The sequence below is a fragment of the Lithobates pipiens genome, unplaced genomic scaffold (assembly GCF_037356315.1).
Source record: "Lithobates pipiens isolate NorthernLeopardFrog02 unplaced genomic scaffold, aLitPip1_a1.2 Scaffold_3, whole genome shotgun sequence".
Taxonomy (NCBI): domain Eukaryota; kingdom Metazoa; phylum Chordata; class Amphibia; order Anura; family Ranidae; genus Lithobates; species Lithobates pipiens.
This window is the reverse complement of record NW_027507790.1, coordinates 249,792,544-249,819,066: the sequence shown is the minus strand read 5'-3', so window position 1 is coordinate 249,819,066 and position 26,523 is coordinate 249,792,544. Positions and strand designations below refer to the sequence as shown.

The 26,523-nt window shown below is 47.0% G+C and overlaps 1 protein-coding gene across 4 annotated transcripts in view; it reads right to left on the bottom strand.

Moving 5' to 3' along the window:
- Positions 1 to 23,009: 23,009 nt before the first annotated feature.
- LOC143941080 (acyl-coenzyme A amino acid N-acyltransferase 1-like) overlaps positions 23,010 to 26,523 on the bottom strand; it is an 84,701-nt gene continuing 81,187 nt past the window's right edge. For all 4 annotated transcript variants that reach the window (XM_077463020.1, XM_077463019.1, XM_077463018.1 and 1 more), the window contains one exon: positions 23,010 to 23,667. In XM_077463020.1, coding sequence (XP_077319146.1) covers positions 23,023 to 23,667 — 645 coding nt within the window. In that variant the 3' untranslated portion in view covers positions 23,010 to 23,022. The remainder of the gene's footprint in view (positions 23,668 to 26,523) is intronic.

Sequence of the window (26,523 nt, the reverse complement as noted above, 5' to 3'; positions counted from 1 at the left end):
AGCACAAGGCTGCACTCAGTTGTTAGACAGGGAATCTATGTGTGTAATTAGAGGTCAAGCTGACCAGGATTTATTTTCATGTTTTTTTTTTTTTTTTGTTTGGCTGTTATATTTTTCACTGCATGTAGCACAGGCATGTCCAAAGTCCGGCCCACGGGCCAATCGCGGCCGCGGCCCGGTTTTGAACGGCCCGCCTGGTTATTTGGACATACATATCTTTTGCGGCCCCCGACGATCTCCCAGCGCCGGGGCCACAAAAGATATATATGCTTCGGAAGGTACAGGGAGGACAGGACCGAGCGCCGTACACAGGAGAATTTCCTGTTTATGGGCGGCCTCTGTAATAGGAAGTCCTTCTCCTGCACTGCCATTGGACGACTGTTCTGTCCATCAAAGGAGGCAGGACTTTCTATTAAAGAAGCCGCCGTGTAAACAGGAGATTCTCCTTTGGCACTTGTCAGTGCATTCCTGGCAATGGTGCTGTGTTCCTGGCAATGGTACTGTGTTCCTGGCAATGCTGCTGTGTTCCTGGCAATGGTGCTGCGTTCCTGGCAATGGTGCTGCGTTCCTGGCAATGGTGCAGCATTCCTGGCAATGGTGCTGTGTTCCTGGCAATGGTGCTGCATTCCTGGCAATGGTGAGGCATTCCTGGCAATGGTGAGGCATTCCTGGCAATGGTGCTGCATTCCTGGCAATGGTGAGGCATTCCTGGCAATGGTGCTGCATTCCTGGCAATGGTGCTGCATTCCTGGCAGTGGTTCTGCGTTCCTGGCAATGGTGAGGCATTCCTGGCAATGGTGAGGCATTCCTGGCAATGGTGCTGCGTCCCTGGCAATGGTGCTGCGTCCCTGGCAATGGGGAGGCATTCCTGGCTATGATGGGGCATTCCTGGCTATAATGGGGCATTCCTGGCTATGATGGGGCATTCCTTGCTATGGTGGGGCATTCCTTGCTATGGTGGGGGCATTCCTTGCTATGGTGGGGGCATTCCTTGCTATGGTGGGGGCATTCCTTGCTATGGTGGGGGCATTCCTGGCTATGGTGGGGGAATTCCTGGCTATGGTGGGGGCATTCCTGGCTATGGTGGGGCATTCCTTGCTATGGTGGGGGCATTCCTGGCTATGCTGGTGGCATTCTTGGCTATGGTGAGTGCATTCCTGGCAATGGTGGGTGTGTTCCTGGCAATGGTGAGGCTACATTCCTAGCAATGGTGAGGCTACATTCCTGGCAATGGTGAGGCTACATTCTTGGCAATGGTGGGTCTGCAGATGTGCACTGATTAGGCTGCACTGACCATTATTTTGCTTCACAGTTCTTTATTTAAACATTTTTTTTTTCCTGAAACTTCCCTCTTAAAGTGAAGGTGCGTGTTATACGCCAATTAATACAGTATGTACAAATACACCAAAGCTCATCTCTTCTCACACACAGCCACAAAGGCAAGAGAATTATTGTTGGGCAGTGTATTAGTGCTCGACCGAATTTTAACGGTTCAAAGAATGTCAGGCAAAATGGTCGGCCCTTGCGCATGTTCACTTCATCAAATCCGGCCCTCTTTGAAAAAAGTTTGGACACCCCTGATGTAGCATAAATAAACTGCACCTTTTGATTTTTTCCACCTACAACGCTGTCTGCTGTGCCTGATTTTGTGTTGTGAACCCATCCAGGGGGTCACACACACCCGCTGCCAAGCTAACCCCTCACAGGCACATACAGGCCAAATGACTGATAAAGCCAAAGGTAATGCACTAGCTGACAGAATAGCTAAAGAAGCTGCATCTACACAAAAGGCAGACATTCAAATGCCCATGCTAACACCTCAGCCATGTTCCCTGAAAGAGACACATTGGCTCACAGAACTGCAGGCTTTTGCCACCCCTGATGATATTGTGCAATGGAACTGTGATGGGATGGTACAAAAGGATCCTACAACAGGATTAATCTGCAAAGAGGGGAAGTTGTGTATTCCTGTTGCTAGCGCCCCCCTGTTCATTGCACAATACCATTTTACAATATGTACAGTTTGAACACCCCTTTAATTTCTCAGATAACTGTCTCAACATGAGATTCTTCTAACTCATTTGTTCTCACACACTTATATAAAACTTTCACACATTTTCTCAGCATTCCTTTAGCTACTGGAGAAATCATGTACTGTCTCTTATCTTTTTCACATATTATTTTAGCCAGCTTAGAACAAAGAACAATAGCGTTTTGTCTTGACCAGCTGTAATCGTCTTGATGTCTACTGCGGATGTCTTATTCTGTGTGACGTGAAATTTACTATATCAATCACCTTGTGATAACTCAATACAATTAGTTCTCAAAGGACGCCATGGTGTGTGTGTGGTTTTATTTGTCCTTTGATAATTGATTCCAGATATATCTGAATTTATACAATACATTGGATCTAAGGTCTGAGAGGTTGAAGGGACCACCCTAGACACAGGATTAACCCTTTCAGATACCAGGAAGTACCCTATAACCACTGTTCGGTTTAAAACTGCCTTAGGTACGGTGACCCATCAGGTTGGACTTGTCCCCAATTTGGTGCACAGGGCCATCATTGGTAGGGACTTCCCTAAGTTTTGGGAACTGTGGGATCGTCCCGACCCGGTCGCAGTGCCTGACTCAGTGGCAGAACCAGAACTCCTGGCCACTACTGACAAGGTGGGTACAGGGGATTCCTCTCAGGGCTCCCCGGGTTTTCCTCTATCGGTTATGGCAGGAGAACTGGAGGAGTCTGAGGAAGTCCCCACCACCAGTAGAGCTGGACAGCCGTCTGCTGAATCCGAGCCTACGTTGGAGTTTGCTGACCTTAATGTGCAGAAAGAAAATTTTGGTACTGAGCAAAGAAAAGACCAGACCCTTGCCCGGGCCTGGGAAAATGTAACAGTGATTAATGAGGTACCTGTCGAACCAGGGGACAGGCCCTGTTTTCCTTATTTCAGCAGCAATGAGGATTTATTGTATTGTGTATGTAAAATGAATGATGAAGTGGTTGAACAGTTGGTAGTCCCTAAGCCTTACAGACGGGTGGTGTTGGAACTTGCCCATGGGCACTTGCTAGGAGGCCATTTAGGGGTTGAAAAAACGACTGGAAGGGTGTTGCGTAGGTTTTACTGGCCCGGGTACAGAAAGATATTGAGAATTATTGTCAATCCTGTCCTGTGTCAGATCTCAGCCCCACTACCCCACTTCCGAAGTCCTCTAGTGCCATTACCTATTATCGAAGTCCCCTTTGAGAGGATTGCCATGGACCTTGTGGGTCCACTCCCCAAGTCTGCCCGGGGTCACCAGCATATCCTAGTAATCATGGATTATGCTACCCGTTACCCTGAAGCGGTTCCCTTACGCACCGCATCTGCTAAAAACGTTGCCAAAGAGCTGTTCATGGTGTTCAGTCGGGTGGGCATCCCTAAAGAAGTCCTTACAGACCAGGGCACCCCATTTATGTCGCGAATAACTAGGGAGCTCTGCAAGTTGTTTAAGGTGACACAGTTGCGAACCTCAGTGTACCATCCTCAATCAGATGGCTTGGTGGAATGCTTCAATAAGACGTTAAAGAGCATGATAAAAAAGGTTGTGGACAAGGATGGGAAAAACTGGGACTTCCTGATACCATACTTGATGTTTGCCATCAGGGAGGTTCCCCAGTCCTCTACGGGGTACTCTCCATTTGAGTTGCTTTATGGGAGACACCCTCGGGGACTTTTAGACATAGCCAAAGAAACTTGGGAGGGAGAGCAGACACCCCATAAAAGTGTCATTGAGCACATCGCTCAAATGCAGGAGAGGATTGCAGCAATCATGCCAATGGTAAAAGAACACTTACTACAGGCCTAGGCAGCCCAACAGAGAATATACAACAGGGGGGCCAGACTCCGGGTTTTCGCACCTAGTGACAGGGTCTTGGTGTTGGTTCCTACTGTTGAGAGCAAGTTCCTGGCTAAGTGGCAGGGTCCCTTCGAAGTAATTGAAAGAGTTGGGGAAGTCAACTACAAGGTGTATCGACCAGGAAAAAGGAAGCCCGAGCAGGTTTACCATGTAAACCTGTTAAAGCCCTGGAAGGATAGACTGGCGTTAACTGCGAGGTCCATCCCGGTAACGCCTAAGGGTACTGAGTCCCCTCTGATCCCTGAGGTCACAATTCCAGATACCTTGTCATGTTCCCATAAACAGGAAGCTAGAGAGTTCCTGATAAGAAATAGAGAGAAATTTTCAGAGTTACCTGGCATGACTTCAGCAGTTCAGCATGATATTGTTACTGAACCTGGGATACGTGTCAAGCTCAAACCATACAAAATTCCTGAAGTGAGGAGAAAAGATATCAGCAATGAAGTTAAAAGAATGTTGGCGCTAGATGTTATTGAGGAATCCAATAGTGACTGGTCTAGCCCCATCGTGTTAGTCCCAAAACCGGATGGCACTTGGAGGTTCTGTAATGACTTCAGGAAGTTTAATGCAGTGACAAAGTTTGACACATACCCAATGCCCAGAGTAGACGAACTTATAGACCAACTTGGCAAAGCTCTCTATATTACCACTTTGGACTTGACAAAAGGGTATTGGCAAATACCCCTGACTGGTAGCGCCAAAGAGAAGACTGCATTTGTGACCCCGGAGGGTTCATTTCAATATAAAAAAATGCCTTTTGGGTTGTAAAATGCCCCCACGACATTTCAGAGGGCCATGGACCCCACCGACGATATGCAGCGGCCTATTTAGATGACATAGTGGTATATAGCACTGACTGGGAGTCTCACTTGCCTCGTGTCCAGGCTGGCCTTGATTCCCTCTTCAAAGAAGGTTTTACGGCAAATCCAAAAAAATGTGCCATTGGTCCAGAAGAAGCCAAGTATTTGAGCTACACTATTGGCCGTGGTGTCATAAAACCTCAAGTGAGTAAAATAAAAGCAATCCAGGACTGGCCACGTCCTGCAAACAAGAAGCAGGTCAGGGCCTTTCTTGGCATTGCGGGGTATTATAGAAGATTTATTCCAAATTTTGCAACCATAGCTGCCCCTCTGACAGACCTGACGAAAGGTAAAGACTCTTTAATGGTGAAATAGTGCTCAATAGCAGAGGAGTCTTTCCAAGTCCTGAAGAAGGCTCTTTGTACACAGCCAGTTCTGTACTCCCCCCGATTTCTCTAAAGATTTTTTGGTTCAGACGGATGCGTCTGATGTTGGTATCGGGGCAGTACTATCGCAGGTACACAATGGGGAAGAACACCCTGTGGTATACCTAAGCAGGAAGCTCAATGACCATGAGAAAAAGTATGCAGTCATTGAAAAGGAATGTTTAGCCATAAAGTGGGCCGTGGATGCACTCAGATACTATTTGTTAGGGCACCAGTTTGAGTTAGTAACTGACCATGCTCCCCCTGAAATGGATGGCCCAAAAGAAGGAGACTAATAGACGGGTGAACCAGTGGTTTTTGGCTCTACAGGATTACTCCTTCACCGTAAAAAACACAGGCCAGGTGTTGAGATGGGGAATGTAGATGCCCTGTCCCGTGTTCACTCCTGTTGGGCCACAGGTGTTCCAACCCTGGGGTTGAAACAAGGGGGGAGGATATGTAGCAGAGCGTCCCAGAGAGAGCCAGGAAAAGTCCTGTTCGGGGTTTATACCTCTCCCAGGCTCCTCTCATACACGTTCAGAAATCTGTGATCCATGATCCAGTTCGTATCTTGGTCCTCTTCTCCAGGCTAATTTAAGCTCACCTGCGCAGACAGCCTTTGCTCTCTGCCTGGGACATACACACACAGTTGGTCTGTGAAAAGAGTAAGGTTGGTAAAAGCTGTCAGTTTTTTTTTTTTTTTTTTTATATTTTATTTAGTGGTATGCGACATACAATGCATAGGTAACTTCACACAAAATGAAATATAAACAATTACAAACATGTGATCACATAGCATGGGTATCTGGGCCAACGGTAAAGATTCAGAAGAAAATAATACATGTGCACCATTGTGAACACGGCAAGAACCCGAATACCCAGGATGTGTAAAAATGAAGATTCAATACCTCGGGTTCCCCCAGCACCCAAAGTACTATAGGTATGAGCCCCGATACCCTTGGAGAATTTTAGTATCTATATATAGGGGAAGAGTATTGCACAGTGGTTAGTTAGGGTCGGGACATACCGATGTTTTTCTTTTTTTTGTGGGGAGGGTTAAAATGGGAGATAGAGAGACTAAAAGAGAAAAGGAGAAAAGAGATTAGTTTTGGGATGGAAATTGTTGAGAGGGGAGAAAAGAGAATTAGGGGGAATTTGGATAGAGTGGGGGGGTGGGACTTCCCCCCAGGGAGCAAGGGACATCTCCGGCCCGCTAGTCCGTTCGATGTTCATGGTTTGGAGCAATAGCCACTGGCAATCGTAAGGAGCGTGCTATGTCTCGCGGAGGTATTCTTCCGAAAAGTGAAACTGGGTCCAATAGAACCACCTGTTCCCATGTTCCTCCATTTTATCCCGAATTGTGGCAGTCAGGTCTTCCATTCGCTCAATGTCGTTCACCCTCGCGAACCACTGGGCCACTGTGGGAGCGGATTGCTGCTTCCACTGACTTGGAATGCAGGCTCTAGCAGCATTGAGGAGGTGTTTAAGTAGGGATTTGTGGTAGTGCTTTTTTGACGTGGGAGTGAGATTAAGGAGTACGGCTGCAGGATCATTGGTCAGTGATATGTCTGTGAACTTGTGGATAAGTCGTAGAACAGGCTGCCAGAAAGTCTGTATTTGTGGGCACTCCCAGAAAATGTGGAGAATAGTGCCTGCTTGTTGCTCACAACGCCAGCAACGGTCAGATTGACCGGGGAATATTTTGGCCAGCACAGACGGCGTGCGATACCAACGTGTGATCAACTTGTATGAAATGTCCTGGTATTTGCTGCAGAGTGATGATTTGTGGGCAAAAAAGAACATACGTTCCTTCTGCGGAGTGGTAAATGTAGTTCGTAGGTCTCTTTCCCATTTGGCTAAAAAGGGAGGATCTGTGGAGGATTGTGTGTGCGTCAGGATTTGGTAGGACCTAGAGAGGGTACCACGAATAGGGCCATTGTCCAGGCAAAGTTCTTCAAAAGGATGGCGTTGTCTAGGGAAGAGCGAGTGTTTGGGTAAGGAACCGAGAAAGTGGGCGAGCTGTCTGACTCTCCAACTATCCAACGTAATGGGTGCCTGCTCTAACCTTATGGTCCCTGTGGGTATCCATCCTGTGGGTCTTAGAAATTGGGCCGCTCGTATAAGCCCTTTTGTTGCCTGCCTGGTGAAAGCTGGATCAGACAGGCCAGGAGGAAATCCTGGATTACCAATGATTGGGGTCATGGGGGATGGAAAGTTAGTCAAGTGGGAAAGATGAAAAAATTGTTCCATCTCGGCGAGCGAGGGGCCGAGTAGCGGATGAGAAGTCACACTGGGCTCCAATGACCTGCCCGCCCAGGGCAGACCAGCCAATGGAGCCCGTGCCATCTCCCGCTCCAGTGAGACCCAAAGCTTCAATTCCCTGTGTCGGCACCAGTCGACCACCCGTGTCATGTGCGTCGCTGTGTAATAAAGAGCAGGGTCTGGGAAGCCAATACCTCCCCTCAGCTTCGACCGAAGCAGCATCGCCCGACCAATACGCGGGTGTTTGCCACGCCAGACGAACTTAATAAAAATGGAACGAACCGCATGAAAGAAAGTCTGGGGTATCTTGATGGGTAGGGCTTGTAGCAAATATAGGAGTCGTGGCATTGCGTTCATCTTCAATACGTTACAACAGCCGAACCATGAAAGGGCAAGGGGATCCCATCTTTTAAGGTCCGCGGTGAGCGTCGTCAAGAGAGGTTGAAAATTCAGGGAGAAAATTTCCTTGAGGTCTGCCGGTATTCTGGTGCTCAGGTACTGTATAGATTGGGTAGCCCACTTAAACGGGGAAAAAAGGTTGCAAACCTATCAACGTACGGTCCGATATGGAAACATTTAGGGCTTCTGACTTTTGAAGATTGACTTTAAATTTGGATAAAGTACCATATTGTTTTAATTCTTGTAGCAACGAGGGCAAGGATGTTATAGGTTTTGTGATATAGAATAAGAGATCGTCTGCGTACGCTGCTACTTTGTGATGGTAGTGGTCCGACTGGACACCACTGACATTCGGGTTGTCCTTTATGTGGCGAAGAAATGGCTCAAGTGAGAGAACAAATAGGAGAGGGGAAAGTGGGCAGCCCTGCCTGGTACCGTTGGAGATCGCAAAAGATTCAGAGTCGATCCCGTTCACCCTGACCGTAGCTGTAGGGCTAGAATAGAGAGCAGCAATCCAGTCCAATATTGATTTAGGCAGTCCGAACGACCGTAGCGTTTCCTGGAGAAACACCCAGTCTACCCTGTCGAACGCCTTTTCGGCGTCAGTGGACAGGAGTAAGAGTGGGGTGTCGGATCTCTTCGCTTTCTCTATAATGTTAAGTGTCCTGATCGTGTTGTCTCTCGCTTCACGGGACTGTATAAAACCCACCTGTTCAAGAGCAACCAGGCGCTGCATAAAAACGTTGAGCCTGGTGGCAATGATTTTCGTGAGAAGTTTGATGTCGCAGTTTAAAAGAGAAATGGGCCTGTAGCTGGCACACAACAACGGGTCCTTTTCAGGCTTAGGGAGAACCGAGATAGACGCTCGCAGCATGTCAGGAGGAACTTAATTTCCCTCCAGAATGGCGTTAAAGGCTGTGATGAATTGGGGGGCTAAAGACGTCTGAAAGGTTTTGTAATACATGAGCGTAAAGCCATCGGGCCCCGGAGCCTTCCCCCGGTTGTGTGTCCGCTATGGCAGCTGTTCTTCCACGTGGAGAGGTTGGGATAGTAGTTCCTGGTCGACCTCAGTGAGCATAGGGAGCTTGGCCTCTCGGAGATATTTCTGAATATTGGAAATATAGGAGCCCGAAGGGTTTGCTGCCTGTGCCGGGTCTAAACTTGTAAAGCTTTGAGTAGAAATCTCAAAAGGCAGCTGCAAGGTTTGGAGAGGCATGTATCTTGGTCTCTGCAGGGGTCAAGAGAGCAGGAATGTACGATTGTGCCCGTTTGACCCTCAACGCATTGGCCAGCAGGCGACCACACTTATCTCCGTACTCATAGAACGAACAGCGTGCCTTCAGCAGGACATGTTTGGCCTTATAGAGAGAATGTTCTCTAATTGCCTCTCTAGTCTGGAGCATCTCTGCTTCCAGTGTGGGGTCGGGTCGCACTTTATGTCGCTGTTCCTGACCATGGAGTTTCGTTAAGAGATCCGTCAAAGTTTTGGCGCGGCGTTGCTTGGCTGCATGGCCAAGTTTAATAAAGATCCCCCTGATGTAGCATTTGTGTGCTGCCCAGACAGAGAGGGGGTTAGACACGGAGCCGGAATAATTCGCAAAGAAGTTACGCAGTATTGCGCTGATCTCAGCCGCTGTGTCGGGGTCCTTAAGGAGTGTTTCGTTCAGGCGCCACAGTGGCGTCCCTGGGTATGCGTGTGGTAGTGTCAGTTCCAGGAGAACCAGTGCATGATCAGAAAGCGTTATCTGACCAATCTCTGCTTTAGAAGCTAAAAGGAATGGTAGAGTGTTGAATTAGGAAAAAAATCGATCCTGGAGTAAGAACCGTGGGTAGGAGAGTAAAAAGAAAAATCCCATTCTCGTGGGTGGAAAATTCTCCAAATATCCACCAGCTGGTGACCATGGAGCAAGTCCTTAAGAGTCCGCCTTGCGCTTTGGGTTAAGGAGGATGAATGGACCGAAAAGTCTTTAGCGGGGTAAGGTAAGATTAAAGTCCCCTCCCAGAATGAGGGTGCCCTCACAGAATGTCTCCAGTGTTGTTAGGAAAGTTCCCAAGACCTGCGCCTGGTTCGTATTGGGTAGGTAGTAGTTTGCAAGGGTGAACGTGTGAGAATCAATTCTGCCCTTCAGGAGCAGAAATCTGCCCTCGGGATCTCGGAGTTCATCTAAGAACTGCCAGTGTAAAGATTTGGATAGTAGAATGCTTGTCCCTTTGGATTTAGAGGAGGTAGATGGACTATGGTAGACCACCGGAAAGTGCCTGTCCGTTAGCCTTGGAACTTTGTCAGCCCGAAAATGCGTCTCCTGGAGAAAGACTATGTGCGCTCTATGTCTCCAGAGTTTGGACAAGCAGCTGGATTGCTTTTCAGGAGAATTTAGTCCTTTAATGTTCCATGAAAGGAACTTAAGAGCCATGCAGGCAGAGTTCCCGCTCCCTGGGTGGGGGGTGGGGAGTGAAGGGGAAGGGGGGAGAGGGGTGAGTGAGAGGAGAGGATAGGGAGGAAGCTAGATAGCGACCAAAAGCTGGGGGAAAGAGGGAATCAGGAGAAAGGATGGGGACTAGCAAGAGGTGGTACTCCATGGAGGAGAGCTACTGCCACCAGGGCAGAGTGTTCCTAATGTGGGAGGTGGTGAGGCACAGTTAAACACGGAGCCCCGGCCATTGGGACCCCCGCAGCAACTGCAGAAAAAGAACAACATAACAATACAACAGCACCAACATGGAAGATATTACGTTTAACTGAAATCCCAATTAGGGAAACCAAATATAACACATAGAAATTAGAGAGTGGACAACAGAACATCTAACCAGTAGTAGTTATCAAAGGCATCAATTTCAGCCCTAACCCACCCAGTATCCCAAGGAAGACATGGGTAAAAATATGAGAGTTAACCATCTGGCTAACATCTCCCACTGGACAACCCATCGACCAACATCAAATTCCCTATTTTTATGCTCCACCCGGGGCCCCTCCCACCTCCTGGCCCTCCCTGTGAAGAGACCCCGCCCCCCCTGTTAGGGAGCAAGGGGCGTCCCCCCAGGGGAGGCCTCCCGTAGATGGCCAGCACTGGTGTTCGCAATGCCCGCCGAGGAGACTAGTAGGCCCCCCAAAAGGCTGAGGAATCACCCCGATGCGCCCAGAATTGTGGGGGAGGGTGAGAAAAGAAAAGAAAAAAAAAAGCGGGGGAGCATGAGCCATCTACCCCCACTCCTATGGCCTCTCCCCCGATCCTGAGTGAACATAGGGTATTATACTGAGTTGGGTGGTCCAGCGGGGCGGCCCGGCAGGAGAAAACAAAGAACAGGAAAAAAAAACATGCTTGCCTCGGAGTAGTCCTGGTTCCTATGGGTAATCCGCGAGCCACAGCGAAAATGTCTATAACACTGTCTGTCCCTTTAGTCAAAAGGAGGCACCCGATTACCTGGTTCCACGAACTCAGAGGGCCGGTCCACAGGGGTCTCTTTGCGGCCCTCTTTGCGTGCGACGGCCGGACCTGGCTCCACGTTGCCCTCCGACCGAGGGACGGCGTTGTGTGTTCAGTTGAGTGTTCACTAGAAGCCAATTGGGAACAGCAACCGGGTCCATTTCAGCGAAGATGAACAGGTGTGGGAGCTCTGATGGATGTCACAGGGCGAAGGTCTCAGTCCCCTTGTGTACGATTAGGTGGAATGGGTGGCCCCACTTGTACGAGAGACCTTTCTCGCTGATGCCGTCTAAAACAGGTTTTAGCGTTCGCCTCATCAACAGGGTTCTCCGAGAGATATCTGGGAGCAGGTGGACAGCAGCGCCATCAAACTCCAAAACTCCCACCCGCCATGCCTGTCTCAGGATTTCTTCCTTGAGATTAAAGGAGTGCAAGCAACATAGGACATCCCTGGGCCTATCAGGTAAGTTAGGGTGAGGACCAAGAGTTCTGAGTACGCGGTCCAGGGTAATAGCTGTGTCTTGCAGACGGTCTAAATACCGGTTGAAGACGGCGGTTACCGTCGAACTGAGGCCAGATTGTGGGATAGACTCTGGGATACCCCTCAGGCGGATATTCTGTCTGCGACTACGGTTTTCTAAATCGTCAATAAGCAATTGTAGTTGAAGATATTGATCACTTATTACCATCTGTGAGGCTTGGATTTCTTGTACACTTTGGGATAACGCTCCCTGCTCCTGTTCCACTACTGTGACCCGTGTGTCTATGGCTGCGACTTCCTGCTTAATGGCCTGCAGCTCCCCCCTCATGGCCCCCTCCATTCTAGTGGCCAGGGTTTCAAATTCATTCCTGGTGGGGAGTTGTTGCAAAAGAGCCCAGAGCTTGTGTGTGGGATCAGCCTGCAATGTAGCCTCCAACTGCTGGTTATGTGCTTCATATGTACTCACTGTGTCCTGCAGCCTTGGGATCTCTGTAAGACCAGAATCAGGGAGGGATGTACTGGCACAAGGAGAAGCATGTCCCAATCCAAACAGCCCTTCCTCCAGGTCGGGTGATGTGGCCAGTGATCTCGGAAGGCAGGGAGATAGATCGCTGAGGGGAGAGCAGGGTGGCATTGTAAGATCATCTTCTTGCTGTTGCCTGCCACTCAGGATCGCCATCTCCCTTACCTTGAGCCACTAGTGTTTTCTTTAACAAACTTGTTTCTCTATTTTGTTGTTATTTATGTCCTTTTAGAGAAATAAATTAAATTTGAAGTGAACAAATTGTTGGTCCAAGTTTTGTTCAGGGAAACTAAGGCCGCGTACACACGAGAGGATTGTCCGTCCAACTTAGTCCGCTGAAACGTGTTTCAGCGGACAGTCCGCTCGTGTGTGGGCTTCAGCGGACTTTTTCAGCGGACAGTCTGGCGGACTAAGTCTTTCGGAATTTCCGTAATATTGTCCGTCCAACTTTGGTTTCAGCGGACAGTCCGCTCGTGAGTAGGCAAGTTGGACGGACTAAGTATGGCGTATGCTCAGAAAGGATTTACACGGCCGAAGGTTGCATTGCAGTGTATTGGACGTTGTATTTCTAGTCCCGTCGTACGTGCTGTACACGTCATCGCGCAAGCTTTCAGCGGACTGTCTGTTCATCTTGTGTGGTCAAGTCCGTTCATTCAAAAGTAGGACGGACTGTCTGTCGGATTGTCTGACGGACTTAGTTGGACGGACAATCCTCTCGTGTGTACGCGGCCTAAGACTTTATTTTAGTTCCAATTTTAAAAATGGGAAAAAAATAAAAATATTGAGTATCCACTAATCAGAATATCCAAATATTAGTTGTATTTAAATTCAAATTTTATTATATTTAATGTGAAGCGGAGAGAGAGAGTGAGAGGAAGGAAAGAGAGTGAGAGGGAGAGGGGGAGAGCAAGGAGAGAGAGGGTGAAAGCAAGGAGAGGGGGAGAGCAAGGAGAGAGAGAGGGGGGAGAGCAAGGAGAGAGAGAGAGGGGGGGGAGAGGAAGGAGAGAGGGGGAGAGGAAGGAGAGAGGGTGAGAGGAAAGAGAGAGAGAGGAGAGAGAGAGAGGGGGGGAGAGCAAGGAGAGAGAGAGAGGGGGGGAGCAAGGAGAGAGAGGGGGGGAGAGCAAGGAGTGAGAAGGGGGGGAGAGCAAGGAGTGAGAAGGGGGGAGAAGGAGAGAGGAGGAGAAGGAGAGAGAGAAAGGAGAGAGAGAGAGGGGGAGAGAGAGGGGGGAGAGGAGAGAGAGGGGGAAGGAGAGAGAGAGGGGGGCAAGGGGAGGGAGAGAGAGGGGAAAGGAGAAAGGGGAAGGGGGGGGAGAGAGAAAGGAGAGAGAGGGGAAAGGAGAGAGGGGAAGGAGGGAGAGAGGGGAAGGAGGGAGAGAGAGGAAGGAGGGAGAGAGAGGAAGGAGGGAGAGAGAGGAAGGAGAGAGAGGGGAAGGAGAGAGAGGGGAAGGAGAGAGAGGGGAAGGAGAGAGAGGGGAAGGAGAGAGAGGGGAAGGAGAGAGCGAGAGAGGGGAATGAGAGAGAGCGAGAGAGAGGGGAAGGATAGAGAGAGAGAGGGGAAGGAGAGAGAGAGAGAGAGAGGGGAAGGAGAGAGAGAGGGGAAGGAGAGAGAAAGGGGAAGGAGAGAGAAAGGAGAGAGCATTTCTCGTGGTCATCTTCCAGGACGGCACACCTGAGAGATAACTGGTTCACCTGACAGGAAACACAATCAACACAAGAGGTTAAAAGGCCCCTTCCTTCCCCCTGCACTTCAGTTCTTGATTGTGTTTCCCGGCAACGAAACGTTTGTTATTTTTTTGTCAGACCTGAAGCTGATAGCGTACGGTCCCCCCCCGGGAGCTGGATGCCAAAGTCAGGGAGGGCTGCGGGTCCAGCCTGGGGGCTGGGGGTAGCCCCTTCTCAGGGGGGGAACCCCAAATGCCCGGTGGTATCTCCAGTAAAGAGCCTCCCGGGTACAGCAATGTTGCCCGGATCTCTTGTGGGTATATGCCTCCTTCCCTTACCTTCCAACCAAAAATGGGTATTTGGGTGATGAAGGAACCGGAGGGTCAGTAGGAGTCCAGGGCCGCCGGAGGGGGTGTCATTTTTGTCTGATGGCGTCATTTGGAAGGCTAGAAACACTCCTAGGCAGGAGTGGGTACTCTGGACGGGTGGAGCAAAATGGCGCCGTTGCTATTTCCGTTTCCAGGTAGCATCCCTTCCGTTTCCGGTCCACTCCAAAATGCCGGATCCGGAGACACTAGAGGCCAACGGGGGCTACTTCTGGCGGCGGGACTCCAGTAAAATGGCGCCAAACGGTGTCCTGGCCATAAAAATCCAGTGGAGCCAGGCGGAGGTCCCACAGGCCACTCTCACCTCCTGGATCCTCTCAATCAGGGCTTCTTGTAGAATGTTTGTGATGACGTACTGGAGCATGGGCGAAAAGCGTCAACATAATTTCCAGTCTACAGTCTAGCCATTGACGCCATTTCCTGTATAGCAATTCTTGTAGATTGGAACCAGCTGAAGTCAGGATGGAAAGTAAGGAGGACATAGTGGTAGCTGCATCCCAGGAGGGGACCACTCTTTAGTAGGGGGTGGGTTAAGAGGGGAGTCTTACCCACACCCCTTGGGGGGAGGGAGAGCAGGAGGAAGAATACAGCCTGCTAAAGTAAGTGCTGTCTTGTCTTTTGTCTCCTTAGAACCCAGTGGACCTGCTCAAGGGGCCCACAAAGACAAAGGCAAACACCGCCCTCCCCCTAGAGCAAAAAGGTGTGGGAATTGTAATGAAAGGCTCCCACTAGTTTACACAAAACCTTTTTGTTATAGATGCATCATTAAAGTGTCGGGTAAGGAAACCTCACAGGTTATGAGGGACTTCCTTGCAGTCCAGTCAGAGATGCTGACTACGATCCAATCCCTGAAGACATTTATTGCATCTAAAGAAGAGCCTAGCACTAGTGGCAGAAAAGTTCTGTCCTCTAGGGAGGGTACTTCATCTCTAGGGGGTACGTCTGACAGAAGTCAGATATCTTGGAGACCTCCCTTTTCTATCACTTCTGGAGTAGAGGAGTTTGAGGACCCGGAGGGGTCAGAGGAAAGCTCTTTGGAAGAGGGGGAAAACTCAGACTCTGTAAGCCAGGACAGTCCTAGACTTAGGCATCTCTTTCCTGTTGAAGGCATGGGACAGTTACTCAATGCAATCTATGCCTCTGAGGACATCCCGGAGCCCCCAGTACAGGTATCAGCCCGGGATAAGATGTATAAGGGGTTAGGGAAGCCTCGGTCCAGGGTTTTTCCAGTGCATCAAACCCTTAAGGAAGTGATTCTGAGGGAGTGGAAGGAACCGGATAGGAAGGTCCTTAAACTTAAAACCTGGAAAAGAAGGTTTCCATTTAGGGAAGAAGAAGAGAAGTTTTTCAAGACCCCAAAGTTAGATGCGGCCCTTTCCCAGGTCTCTAAGAAATACGATTTGTCCTTTGATGATTCGGGGAGTATTAAAGACCAAATGGATAGAAGGGCCGAGGCGCTTCTGTGTAGAGCATGGGATGCCAATGCGGCAGCCTTGGCTCCCGCTTTGGCATCTACTTGCGTAGCTAGAAATGTCAACGCATGGCTTGACAGGCTCTCGGGCCACGTCTCCAGAGGAAATAATTTCAAGGAAGTTATGGATTCTCTAGAAGTAATAAACAGGGCTGTAGCATATTTATCCGATGCGACAGTGGAAGTGCTTAGGACCACGGCGATCTGGGTCGAATCCTGGCAAGGGGACCATATGTCCAAGTCACGATTCTGCGGGTTACCCTTTGAAGGCTCCCAGCTTTTTGGTCCTGGACTGGATCAGCTCCTGTCACGTTCGGCAAAGAAAAGGAAGAAGTTCCCGGTTAAAGCCAAAAGAGAGAAGGGCAGAAAGTTTTTTGTGCCCCTACTAATCAGGGCCAATTTAGGGCCAGAAAGGACACAAACAAAAGGTGCGGGAAAGGAAAGAGCAGGCCACCCTTCTGTCTGCTCTTTCCTGGACCTAAGGACACCAACAAACAGTCAAAGTGATGCCAGCGTCAGGGTAGGAGGGAGACTTTCTCGATTTGTCTCTCAGTGGAGAGAGATCTCAGAAAGCCCCTACATCCTACAGATTTTGGCAGAGGGATATTGTATGGAACTTCTCTCCCCTCCCCCTCAGAATTTTACTCTGACACATCTCCCCAAAGATCCGCTGAGAGCAGCAGGATTGTTGGACAATTTGCAGGGATTGGCGGACCAGTAGGGGATCGTCCCCGTTCCACCGGACAAGCTCTTCCACGGGTTTTACTCCCATGTATTTACAGTCCAGAAACCTTCAGGGAAATGTCACCTGCTATTAAATCTCAGGAAACTGAACATGTTTCTGCGACAGAAGAGCTTCCAGATGGAAAGTATTTATATTGTGCGCAAGCATCTACTGAAGGATACCTTCATGACCACAGTAGATCTGAGGGACACATACCTCCACGTGCCGATTGCCCGGGAGTAAGGTTGAGCCGAACACCTCCCGGTTCGGTTCGCACCAGAACATGCGAACAGACCTAAACTTCGTGTGAACTTTAGAACCCTATTAAAGTATATGGGACTCGAACTTTCAAAATCTAAAGTGCTCATTTTAAAGGCTAATATGCAAGTTACTATCCTAAAAAGTGTTTGGGGACCTGAATCCTGCTCCAGGGGACATGGATCAATGCAAAAAAAAGTTTTAAAAACGGCCGTTTTTTCAGGGGCAATGATCCACAATGGAAGGGTCCCCCTCTGTATGGCTATTCGAGATACTTGATCCAACGGGTGCATATATGCACATAAAACGATCAGAGATCCAGGGCTATAAAAAGGGGGAAAAAATCCAAATTGACTGACATTGGTAAAATCCAAGAGTTTTATTTTATGGCATGACAACATATAGCAACAAGAACATATAAAAAGTGCTTAAAACATAAAAATAGCAGCCGGCCAGCTCAAACAGTCAGCTCGCCCGTGCAGCTACAAAGACTAGCCTACTCAAGGTGCAAGCTGATTCTGATAGCACCTTGGTGGCCCAAGAGGACTTGGTTTGCTACTCTGAGAAACGGGTCGGTTGCTCCTCCTTTTCCTCTCCCAATCAGGCAGGATCTCCTTCGGCAGGGGCCAGTCGTTCACCCCAATCCGGGGTCCTACAATTTTACTGCTGGAGGTCCTACCCTAAGGTAGGCCTTGAACTTCTTGTCCATCCTCTCAGGTGTGCTGTCCTGGAAGATGACTAGAGAAAATTGACAGTTGCTTACCGGTAACTGCTTTTCTGGGATATCTTCCACTCTTCCACTACACACTGTGTATTTGTGTGTGTGTATATACTCTGTTATATTTTGTTATATTGAAATATATTGTACTGTCGTCCTATGTTGGGATGACAGCACAATTACTGTAACCACCTACTGAAATATTTTACAGTAAACAATATTTCTGGTTAAGTACTATCCAGTTGTGTGGCGTACTGTTTTCACCACCAGGTGGAGCCAGCGGATCCTGAGGGTACAATACAGGCACTTTGCATGGTTGTATATTGTACTGTATTACATTCAGGGCAGCTGTTAGAAATCATGGGGCCCCGTACAGTCTACCTGACGGGGCCCCCTTCAACCACCCCTGGCCCCACCCCTGACCCTGGCTTGAAACAAAATGCAGGTTTGTTGCCATTTACATATGCATGTGGAGCCAATGCATGCATTTTCAATTAATAAGCACGAAGTGGGGGGCAGTTTAAAATGATTTTAAATTGTATTTTATTACAAATAATAATACAATTCTTACACTGTATCTTTACATTACTTGTGATAGTATGGGCCATGACAAGTCCTCTTTATGGAGAGATATGAGGTCTTTTAGACCCCATATCTGTCCTCTGGCCTCCAAAGCATCTGATCAAACTAAGATCAGTTTGATTAGATACTTGTTCAAGCCAGTGATGACTTCTTTACATAACCGGCAGTGACAACATCCTTGTCACTTCCGGTTTCTGACGTCACACAGTGGGAAGAAAAATATCCATCCCTCTCACTGTGTCCCCGGAACCGGATGCTACTGGTCACATCTTAAAAGCAGTAAAGGTGGTGATGGGACCCCCTTCTACTGCCTGTAAAAGTAATCCAGTGGCTTCTTAGCTTCTTGTGCAGAATTGCTGGGACTAAAAAAAATGATATCTTGATCATTGCTGTAGTGATGACCAAGATATCATCCTTCTATCCCAGCGATTTACTGGTACGTTGCTGGCAGGGCTGTCTTTAAGGCAGGGCAAAAGGGGCAGCTGCCCTGGGCCCTGTCATTGTTGTGGGGCCCAAGGCAGTTGCCTCACACTTGCCAACTATCCCAGTTTAAATTCCCTTGTACATTGACGGTTTAGTCCTGTGCTGTGTCCCAATATCTCAGTGTGAAGTGCTGCTACTAATGCTGCTCAGCCCTGCCCTATTGTTGTGTACAGATGACTCGCCTGCAGAACCCTGTGTTTACATGTAAATAACCGGCATTCATATGTAAATAGCTGTGGCTGGGGGCATGGATATGTAAATAAAGGCAGGATTCATATGTATGAACCAGCTATGAGTAAGCTTTAGTGCAAAACGCGTCAGTTGTTAGCATCTTTTGCTGTGATGTCATTTGCTGTGTTCCTAAATATTATTTGAATAAAGCATCGTTTTAGCTTTGGAGTGAGGCCGTCCAGAGTTCTGTCATTATCGGCATTCATATATATATATCATGCTCCCCTGCAGTGAGATGATGTGCTGTAACCTCTATCAACCAATCAGTGTGCAGTATTACTGTACAGTAATCTCTAGCAACAAATTAACAAGCAGAAATAATTTGCTGTAATCTAATCAGTGAGTCGTAATGTGTGCTGTAACCTCTAGCAACCAGTCAGTAAGCAGTAATAATACACTGTAAACGCTGGCAACCAATCGCAACTGCTGCCTGATCTGATACAGTAAGTGATTTTAAGTTTGGCTGCTATTTATTGTATGCCCCAGAGCAGGTGGAGAGTGAAATTGCATGGGGGGGGGGGGGGGGGCCAAGAAATTTTTTGCCCAGGGTCCAGTCAACATTAAAGACGGCCTTGGCTATCCCCTAGGCTGAGATAGGTGTAGTTTGTGTGTGTGTTTGGGGGGAGGGGGGGTTATGTGTGTGTGTGTTTTTTTGTTTTTTTTATCTATTATTTTCTAATATTGTTATATCTGTTCTTTGTATTTAGCTTTTGTATCTTATATATATATACATATATATATATATATATATATATATATATATATATATACATATATATATATATATATATATATATATATATATATATATATTTTTTTTATTTTTTATTTTTATTCTTCATTGCAATTATTTTGTTTGAGTATTATGATTATTCTATTATTGTGATCAGTGTTGATATAACCATCCTGTAGGGCATTGATTACTCAGCTCCAGATCACTATTCGATGTGGCCTTCATTAGGTTGGGGTCCATATTTTGGCCATATGGGGGTGATCTGGTAGAGTGCTTTCCTCCGACCTGACCCCGTCGATTTATCGCCAGCCGCCTTCCCTTTTCCCCTCCGGCCGGTCTGCCCTATTTTTTTTTTAGGGGGTCATACGAACACCCGGGCACCGATTAGGTATTATACCTCGGTGCCCATTTTGGCTGCTACTGTGCCTCCCCACGGTTAGATTTTCCATCCTAAGGTTGGGGAGTACCTTCCTACAATTTATACCACTCAGTCACATCTATCCATTCTTGACGCTCTCCCTGAGCCATTGCTGAGGGATTTCCTTGAGTCAGCAGCGATCGTGCATCGCTGGCCGAACTCAAGCTCCTCCTTCTATAATCTGGCTTCATGGGAATTGTAGTTTATTCTCACCTTTTCATCCTCGGGCGCATGCGCGTTGCTTCCTGTGTTGTCCGCATCAAGCCGGTGACGTCAGACGCCAGCTCGATGGAGGGCGGATACTTAAGGCAAGCTGTATTTAGTCCCTTTTCACAGACACAACCGGAGGGTTATTTATGTGCTGCCATTCATTGAATATTGGTAAGCTGTTTTTTTGTATCTACTGCATCCTGTGTATATTAATCATTTTAGTATTACACCTGGTTTTCCTATCTTCATTACGGATGAACTATCTGCAGTTCAGAGTGGACCTGGGGGGACGATTGATTTCTCCAGGTTCCACTTGTTAGTAAGCATCTACTGTACTTTTCTCTTTCCCCATAGTGTCACAGTGTTTGGTTTATATCCCCTAGGACGCCTGTGCCCCACTCGTTCTGTGCTGTGCGATACAGATGGGTGTCTGACTTCAAATAAATTCACTGATTGTTTTTATTGAGTAAGTATATTTTCTCTCCTTGTATCTCCGAATTTGTCAACCCTTTTTGTCGCCTGATCCTAATAAGTCATTAATTATTTGCCCCTTTTTACTTCAGTAATTGATGGAGGCTCTATGCCCAGTTAGGTTTTTAATTCATGTATTGAATTAAACCTTTATATTTTACTTTTGTGGGTGAATTAGCCATATAAAGCTTATTAAGACAATACCTTTGTCCCTTTTATTATAATATATTTTTCTCTGTTTTTAGCTTGACCTTTACTTCCCTCTATGCCCCCCTGTTTGGCGACTTGCCCGTATTTTTGGGGGTTTGAATGGCGGACTTATTATATCTCTGAGGGTCCTTTTATCGCTGGGGTTTTGGCTGAGGGTGAGCGCTCACTGTTAAAGTTGGTTTTTCAATGTTTTATCTCTGAATAATATATTTTCGTGTGCTTTATTTTTTGTATTCTCTGATGATATCTGTAATGCACTCATATTCTTCCTTTTGATATATCTATTAGCTTGCACATCCCCTGAGGAAGCCACCGGCGAAACATGTCGGGATAATGTGCACAGACCATCTCTGCCATAGATTCTCTGGACCCCATTGTTACTAAATAAGCTTTTGTATTCGCTTTTATTCTATGTATTTCAATAAATTTGTTTTTGCTTAATAAATACGATATTGCTTTTTGTATATATATAAAAAAAAAAAAGCTATCTTTGAGTCTCTGTAAGCACCGTGAAAATCCCATATTTCTCCTTCTGTACTGTTCAAGTGTTTTTTCTCTGGGATGTGGTGCAAAATTAGTATGGGTGTTTCCTGGTAATTGGACCAATCATAATTTAGGTTTTTAAAGTAGTTTATTAGACAGCTCCGGGGGTCTTCTTTCGACTTCAGGGGTCTTCTCGCCGGGCTCCTCCGCTATCTTCTGCTCTTTTGCTAGCAGAGGAGCCCGGCTTTCTCCTTCGTCGTCATCGCCGTCCGGTGGTGTTCTTCCGACTTCTCCACGCTTTCCGGCCTCTTCGGTTCTTCTGCCGGGCTCCTCCGCTATCTTCTTCCAGCTCTTTTACTAGCTTTGGCCCGGTCTTCTCGTTCATCGTCGTCGCTGTCGCCACCGCCTTCTTCTTCTTCCGATGTTGACACGACGCTCTCTTTCGCTGTAATGACAGGGACGCATTGCACGGTGACATATATAGGCAGAGCGGGGTCTACAGGTGATGTCACATGGTGACCCCACCCCTTATGATGTCACAGTCCCGGGGGATGCTGGGACATAAGGGGTGGGTTCACCATGTGACATCGCCCGGTGACCCCGCCCCTTATGCCTATATAAGTCGCTGCGCAGCGCATTCCCGGCATTATAGCAAGAGAGAGCGTCGTGTCAACATCGGAAGAAGAGGAGAAGAAGAAGGCAGTAGCGACAGCAAGGACAACGACCGAGAAGACCGGGCCAACGCTAGTAAAAGAGCTGGAAGAAGATAGCGGAGGAGCCCGGCAGAAGAACCGAAGAGAGGGAGAATAGGCCGGAAAGCTCTGAGAAGTCGGAAGAAGACCCCCGGATGGCGACGAAGGAGAAAGTCGGGCTCCTCCGCTAGCAAAAGAGCAGAAGATAGCGGAGGAGCCTGGCGAGAAGACCCCCAAAGTCAGGAGAAGACAACCGGAGCTGTCTAATAATAAACTACTTTAAAAACCTCTGTAGTGTGTTTTTTTTTTATTGACACATTTTCCCTCAGGTGAATGGGTAGGGGTACGATTTACCCCATACCCATTCACATAGGGTGGGGGGCTGGGATCTGGGGGCCCCCTTATTAAAGGGGGGCTCCCGGATTCCAGTAAGCCCCCCGCCTGCAGACCCTGACAACCAACGTCCAGGGTTGTTGGGAAGAGGCCCTTGTCCTCATCAACATGGAGACAAGCTGCTTTGGGGTGGGGGGGGCGCAGGGGCCCCCTCTCCAAAGCACTCCCCAATGTTGCGTTTCAGGAGGAGGGGGTGCTAGCTCGTCCCCACCCCCTTTCCTGACGGGCCGGGCTGCATGCTCGTATATGGGTCTGATATGGACTTTGGGGGGACCCCTAAGCCGTTTTTCCCGGCGTAGAAGTTACCCTTAAAACCCATACCAGGTGACGGGGCTCGCAAGGTGTCAATCTCACCGATTTAAAAGCAGCGACATTGACTTCCTTCACTAGTCCTGTCGTATCTGAAGTCACGTTCAAAATGAATGGACTTTAGTTAGTGTGTGGGCTAGTCTGGTCATTTGGAACGTCTGGCGGACTAGCACACAAACGGGCAGATTATCCTCCAGAAATCAGAATCTGGTGGACAATTTTGAGTCAAGTCTTCTTTCAAAGTCCACCGGACTTTTGGGAACAAAAAGGTCAGCCGGAGCCCACACACGGGCGAATAGGTCCCTCGGATGGTCCGATCGTGTGTACGTGGCATAACTGACAACTATAAAAATTCACAAAGGATACATTTTGTTTTTTATTTTTCTTTAGTAGATTGCAAAAGTTTTTCAAAAACATACATTTTGCATAACTTATTCCGCCGTGAGCATTGTATATTTTTACATAGGAAGTCCAGTATCTCTTTCCAGCTGTGTTCCTGGGCTCTGCAGTGTGGGAGAAGCTCTCCTCCCCAAGTGAGTGGAAGTGGAAAGAATGGAGATTGGGACACAGGGCAAAAGGGGGAACCAGGGGGCTCTAGAAGATGGCCTGCTCCAGGGTAACTTTGTAAATACACGTCTTTCTTGCTGTATTTGTGTGCTCTGGCTAATGCTTCCTTGGCAAAAAATAAGCTTTCATAATTCTGGTCATTTTCACCCACAATGAAGAGAATAGGACCTCTGGCCTTCTCTACCGGAAAGATGGAATCCTGGTGTTCAGGCTTTCTTGGATCTGCCATTGCACGGGAAAGGTTGAGGGTCCCTCTGTCTGTGAAAATCAATTTTTCTGTTTGATATGGAATTCCAGGAATGGAGAGATCACCATGGGTGAGAGTGTTGCCATTGACAGCATTGGTTCCATTAATACAGACAGTAGCAGCCACCTGGGGCAAATAAGTTCCCATTGCCAAGCCCATCTCAGCCCCTTTGCATATAGCGATTACTCCAACTCCTTTTCCAGAAACCTAAGGCAATAATGGGTACATGAAGAAATACAAGACAATTAGAATATGACAGACCCCGTTTTACAAGTTTAAGTACTAAATAAAGAATTTAAAAAAGTTTAGGTAGCTAGCACTTTGGAGTTCTTGGTTCAACATTTCATAAATGGAGATCAAATATGTTAAGCCTCAAGATTGCGTAAGTCCGTAAAACAGCAAAAAAAACAAACGGTACCAAAAAATTAACATAGGTGATGTTTAAAGCTCATCAGTTTAGAGTTAACAGCAAATGATGGCCCTAGAATTTTCACTCTCATCCTAGTATTCGTTCCTTTATTTTTGTACATTGTGTACATCCAACCGTATGTGCACGTACATGGGGGTGCAGGTTGGTAAATATTAAATGTGCAAAAGAGGTTGGAAGGGGATTAGCACAGTGCTTACAGATAATAATAGAAATCATACATACAGTGCTGTGCAAAAGAATTTGCCCCCTTAGTAATTTTTTTAAATTTTTTTGCATATTTCTCACACTTTTTAATATTACACAAAGATAACCTGAGTCAACTCAAGATGCAGTTTTTAAATTATTATTTAATTTAAGGAAAACAAGCTGTTCAAACCTGCCTGGCCCTATGTGAAAAAGTAATTTCCCCCTCCCATGCTGAATCATGAATGAACTGTGATTAACCACAATTTTTTGGACAGTTGAGTTAAATTTTACTTGCCATACCCAGGCCTGATTACTGCCAGACCTGTTGAATCAAGAAATCACATAAATAGAAGCTGTCTAACAAAGTGATGCACACTAACAGATCACCAAAAGCCAAACATCAGGCCACAATCTAAAAAAAAAAAATCAAGAACAGATTAGAAAGTAATGTACATGTATCGGTCTAGGAAAGGTTTCAAATCCATTTCTAAGGCTTTGGAACTCCAGTGAACCACAGGAAGAGCCATTATCCACAAATGGAGGTCATTTGGAAGAGTGGTGAACCTTCCCAGGAGTGTCCAGCCTACAAAAATGATTCCAAGAGCATGACAACGACTCATCCAGAAGGTCATAAAAGAAACCAGAACAACATCTAAAGAACTGCAGGCCTCACACTGAAACATGATCAGTGTTCATGGTTCAACAATAAGAAAAGAGACTGAGCAAAAATGGCATCCATGGGAAAGTTCCAAAGGTCAAAGCCACTGCTGACCAAAAAGAACACAAAGGCTCATCTCACATTTACCAAAACTCATCTTGATAAGAGTTTTAGGCAAATATTCTGTGGACTGATGAGACAAAAATGTAACTTTTTGGAAGGTGAGTGCCCCATTACATCTGGCATAAAACTAATACAGCATTTCATAACAAGAACATCATACCAACAGTCAGACATGGTGATGGTAGCATGATGGTCTGGGGCTGCTTTTAAGCTTCAGGACCTGGACAACTTACCATAATTGATGGAACCATGAATTCTGAGCTCTACCAGAAAATCCTAAAGGAGAATGTCCGGCCATCAGTTTGGGACCTCAAGCTCAAATGTACTTGGGTTATGCAGCAGGACAATTATCCGAAACACAACAGCAAATCCACCTCCAAATGGTTGAAATTGCAAAATGTAGGTTTTGGAGCGGCCTAGTCAATGCCGGACTTAAATCCAATTGAGATGCTTTATCATGACTTTACACAGGTCATTCATGCTAGAAAACCCTCCAATGTGTCTGAATTAAAACAATTCTGCAAAGAAGAGTGGGCTAAAATTGCTCCACAGCAACGTGAAAGACTCATTGCCAGTTATCGCAAACCTTCATTGCAGTTGGTGCCACCACGGGTGGCACGACCAGTTATTAGGTTTAGGGGCAATTACTTTTTCACATAAAGACAGGCAGGTCTGGACAGCTTTTTTGCCTTAATAAATTAAACCATCATTTAAAAACTGCATTTTGTATTTACTCAGGTTATCTTTGTGTAAGGCTCGATTCACACCTAAACCGGCCACGGATCACACAGCTAGGCTGTCCATCCCTGTTCTCCATTTCACAGATGAATCAGGGCCGAATCGTTGCCTGAATTTGGCCCTGAAATGGAGGCAGAGATGCAGCCGCAGTCGTCCCGGAGACACATGAACCAGCTCCATAGCGAGCCGGTCACATTCTCCTGTTATGCGAATGAATATTAGTTGGGACCTTAGATTGTAAACTCCTTGAGGGCAAGGACTGATGTGAATGTATAATATAAATGTAAAGCGCTGTGTAAACTGACAGCGCTACATAAGTACCTGTAATAAATAAAAATAAATCTCATACATAAGTGCATTTATCTTATTTATATGACACATACACAGTCACACTCACTCCAAGTCCACATGCTAATTGCAATGGGTATATAATAAAAAGGCACAAAACAGGTGCACAGAATCATTGCAGCAGTGTGTGTCGCTGATCAAGTGTGATTCTTCATTCGATCTCTTCATTCTTTTTGAACATCTTCAACATAAAACAAAGTCTAGCTAAAAACCCTCCTTCCTGCTGTGGACGGAGACATTATTTAGATATGCAGTTACCATGGTGCTGCACATGATTGGTATTCAGTATCGGAATGAGGAGTAACTGAGGGTAGGGATGTACCGATATATCAGTCGCCGAAAAAACCACCAAAAAAAGCTTGTGATTTTAACCCGATTATCATTGCCGTGTGACTCAAAGAAACGCAGATGCATTTTAGATGCATTTTTGCTGCGTTTTCAATGGTGGATTCCGTTACACCACAATGGAAGCGCAACGGACAAGTGTGAAAACATACATAGAATTTAAAGGGATGCGCTTTTTTTTTTTATTGCAAAAATGTTTTGAAAATGAAAAATGAAATGAAAAAGATGATTATTA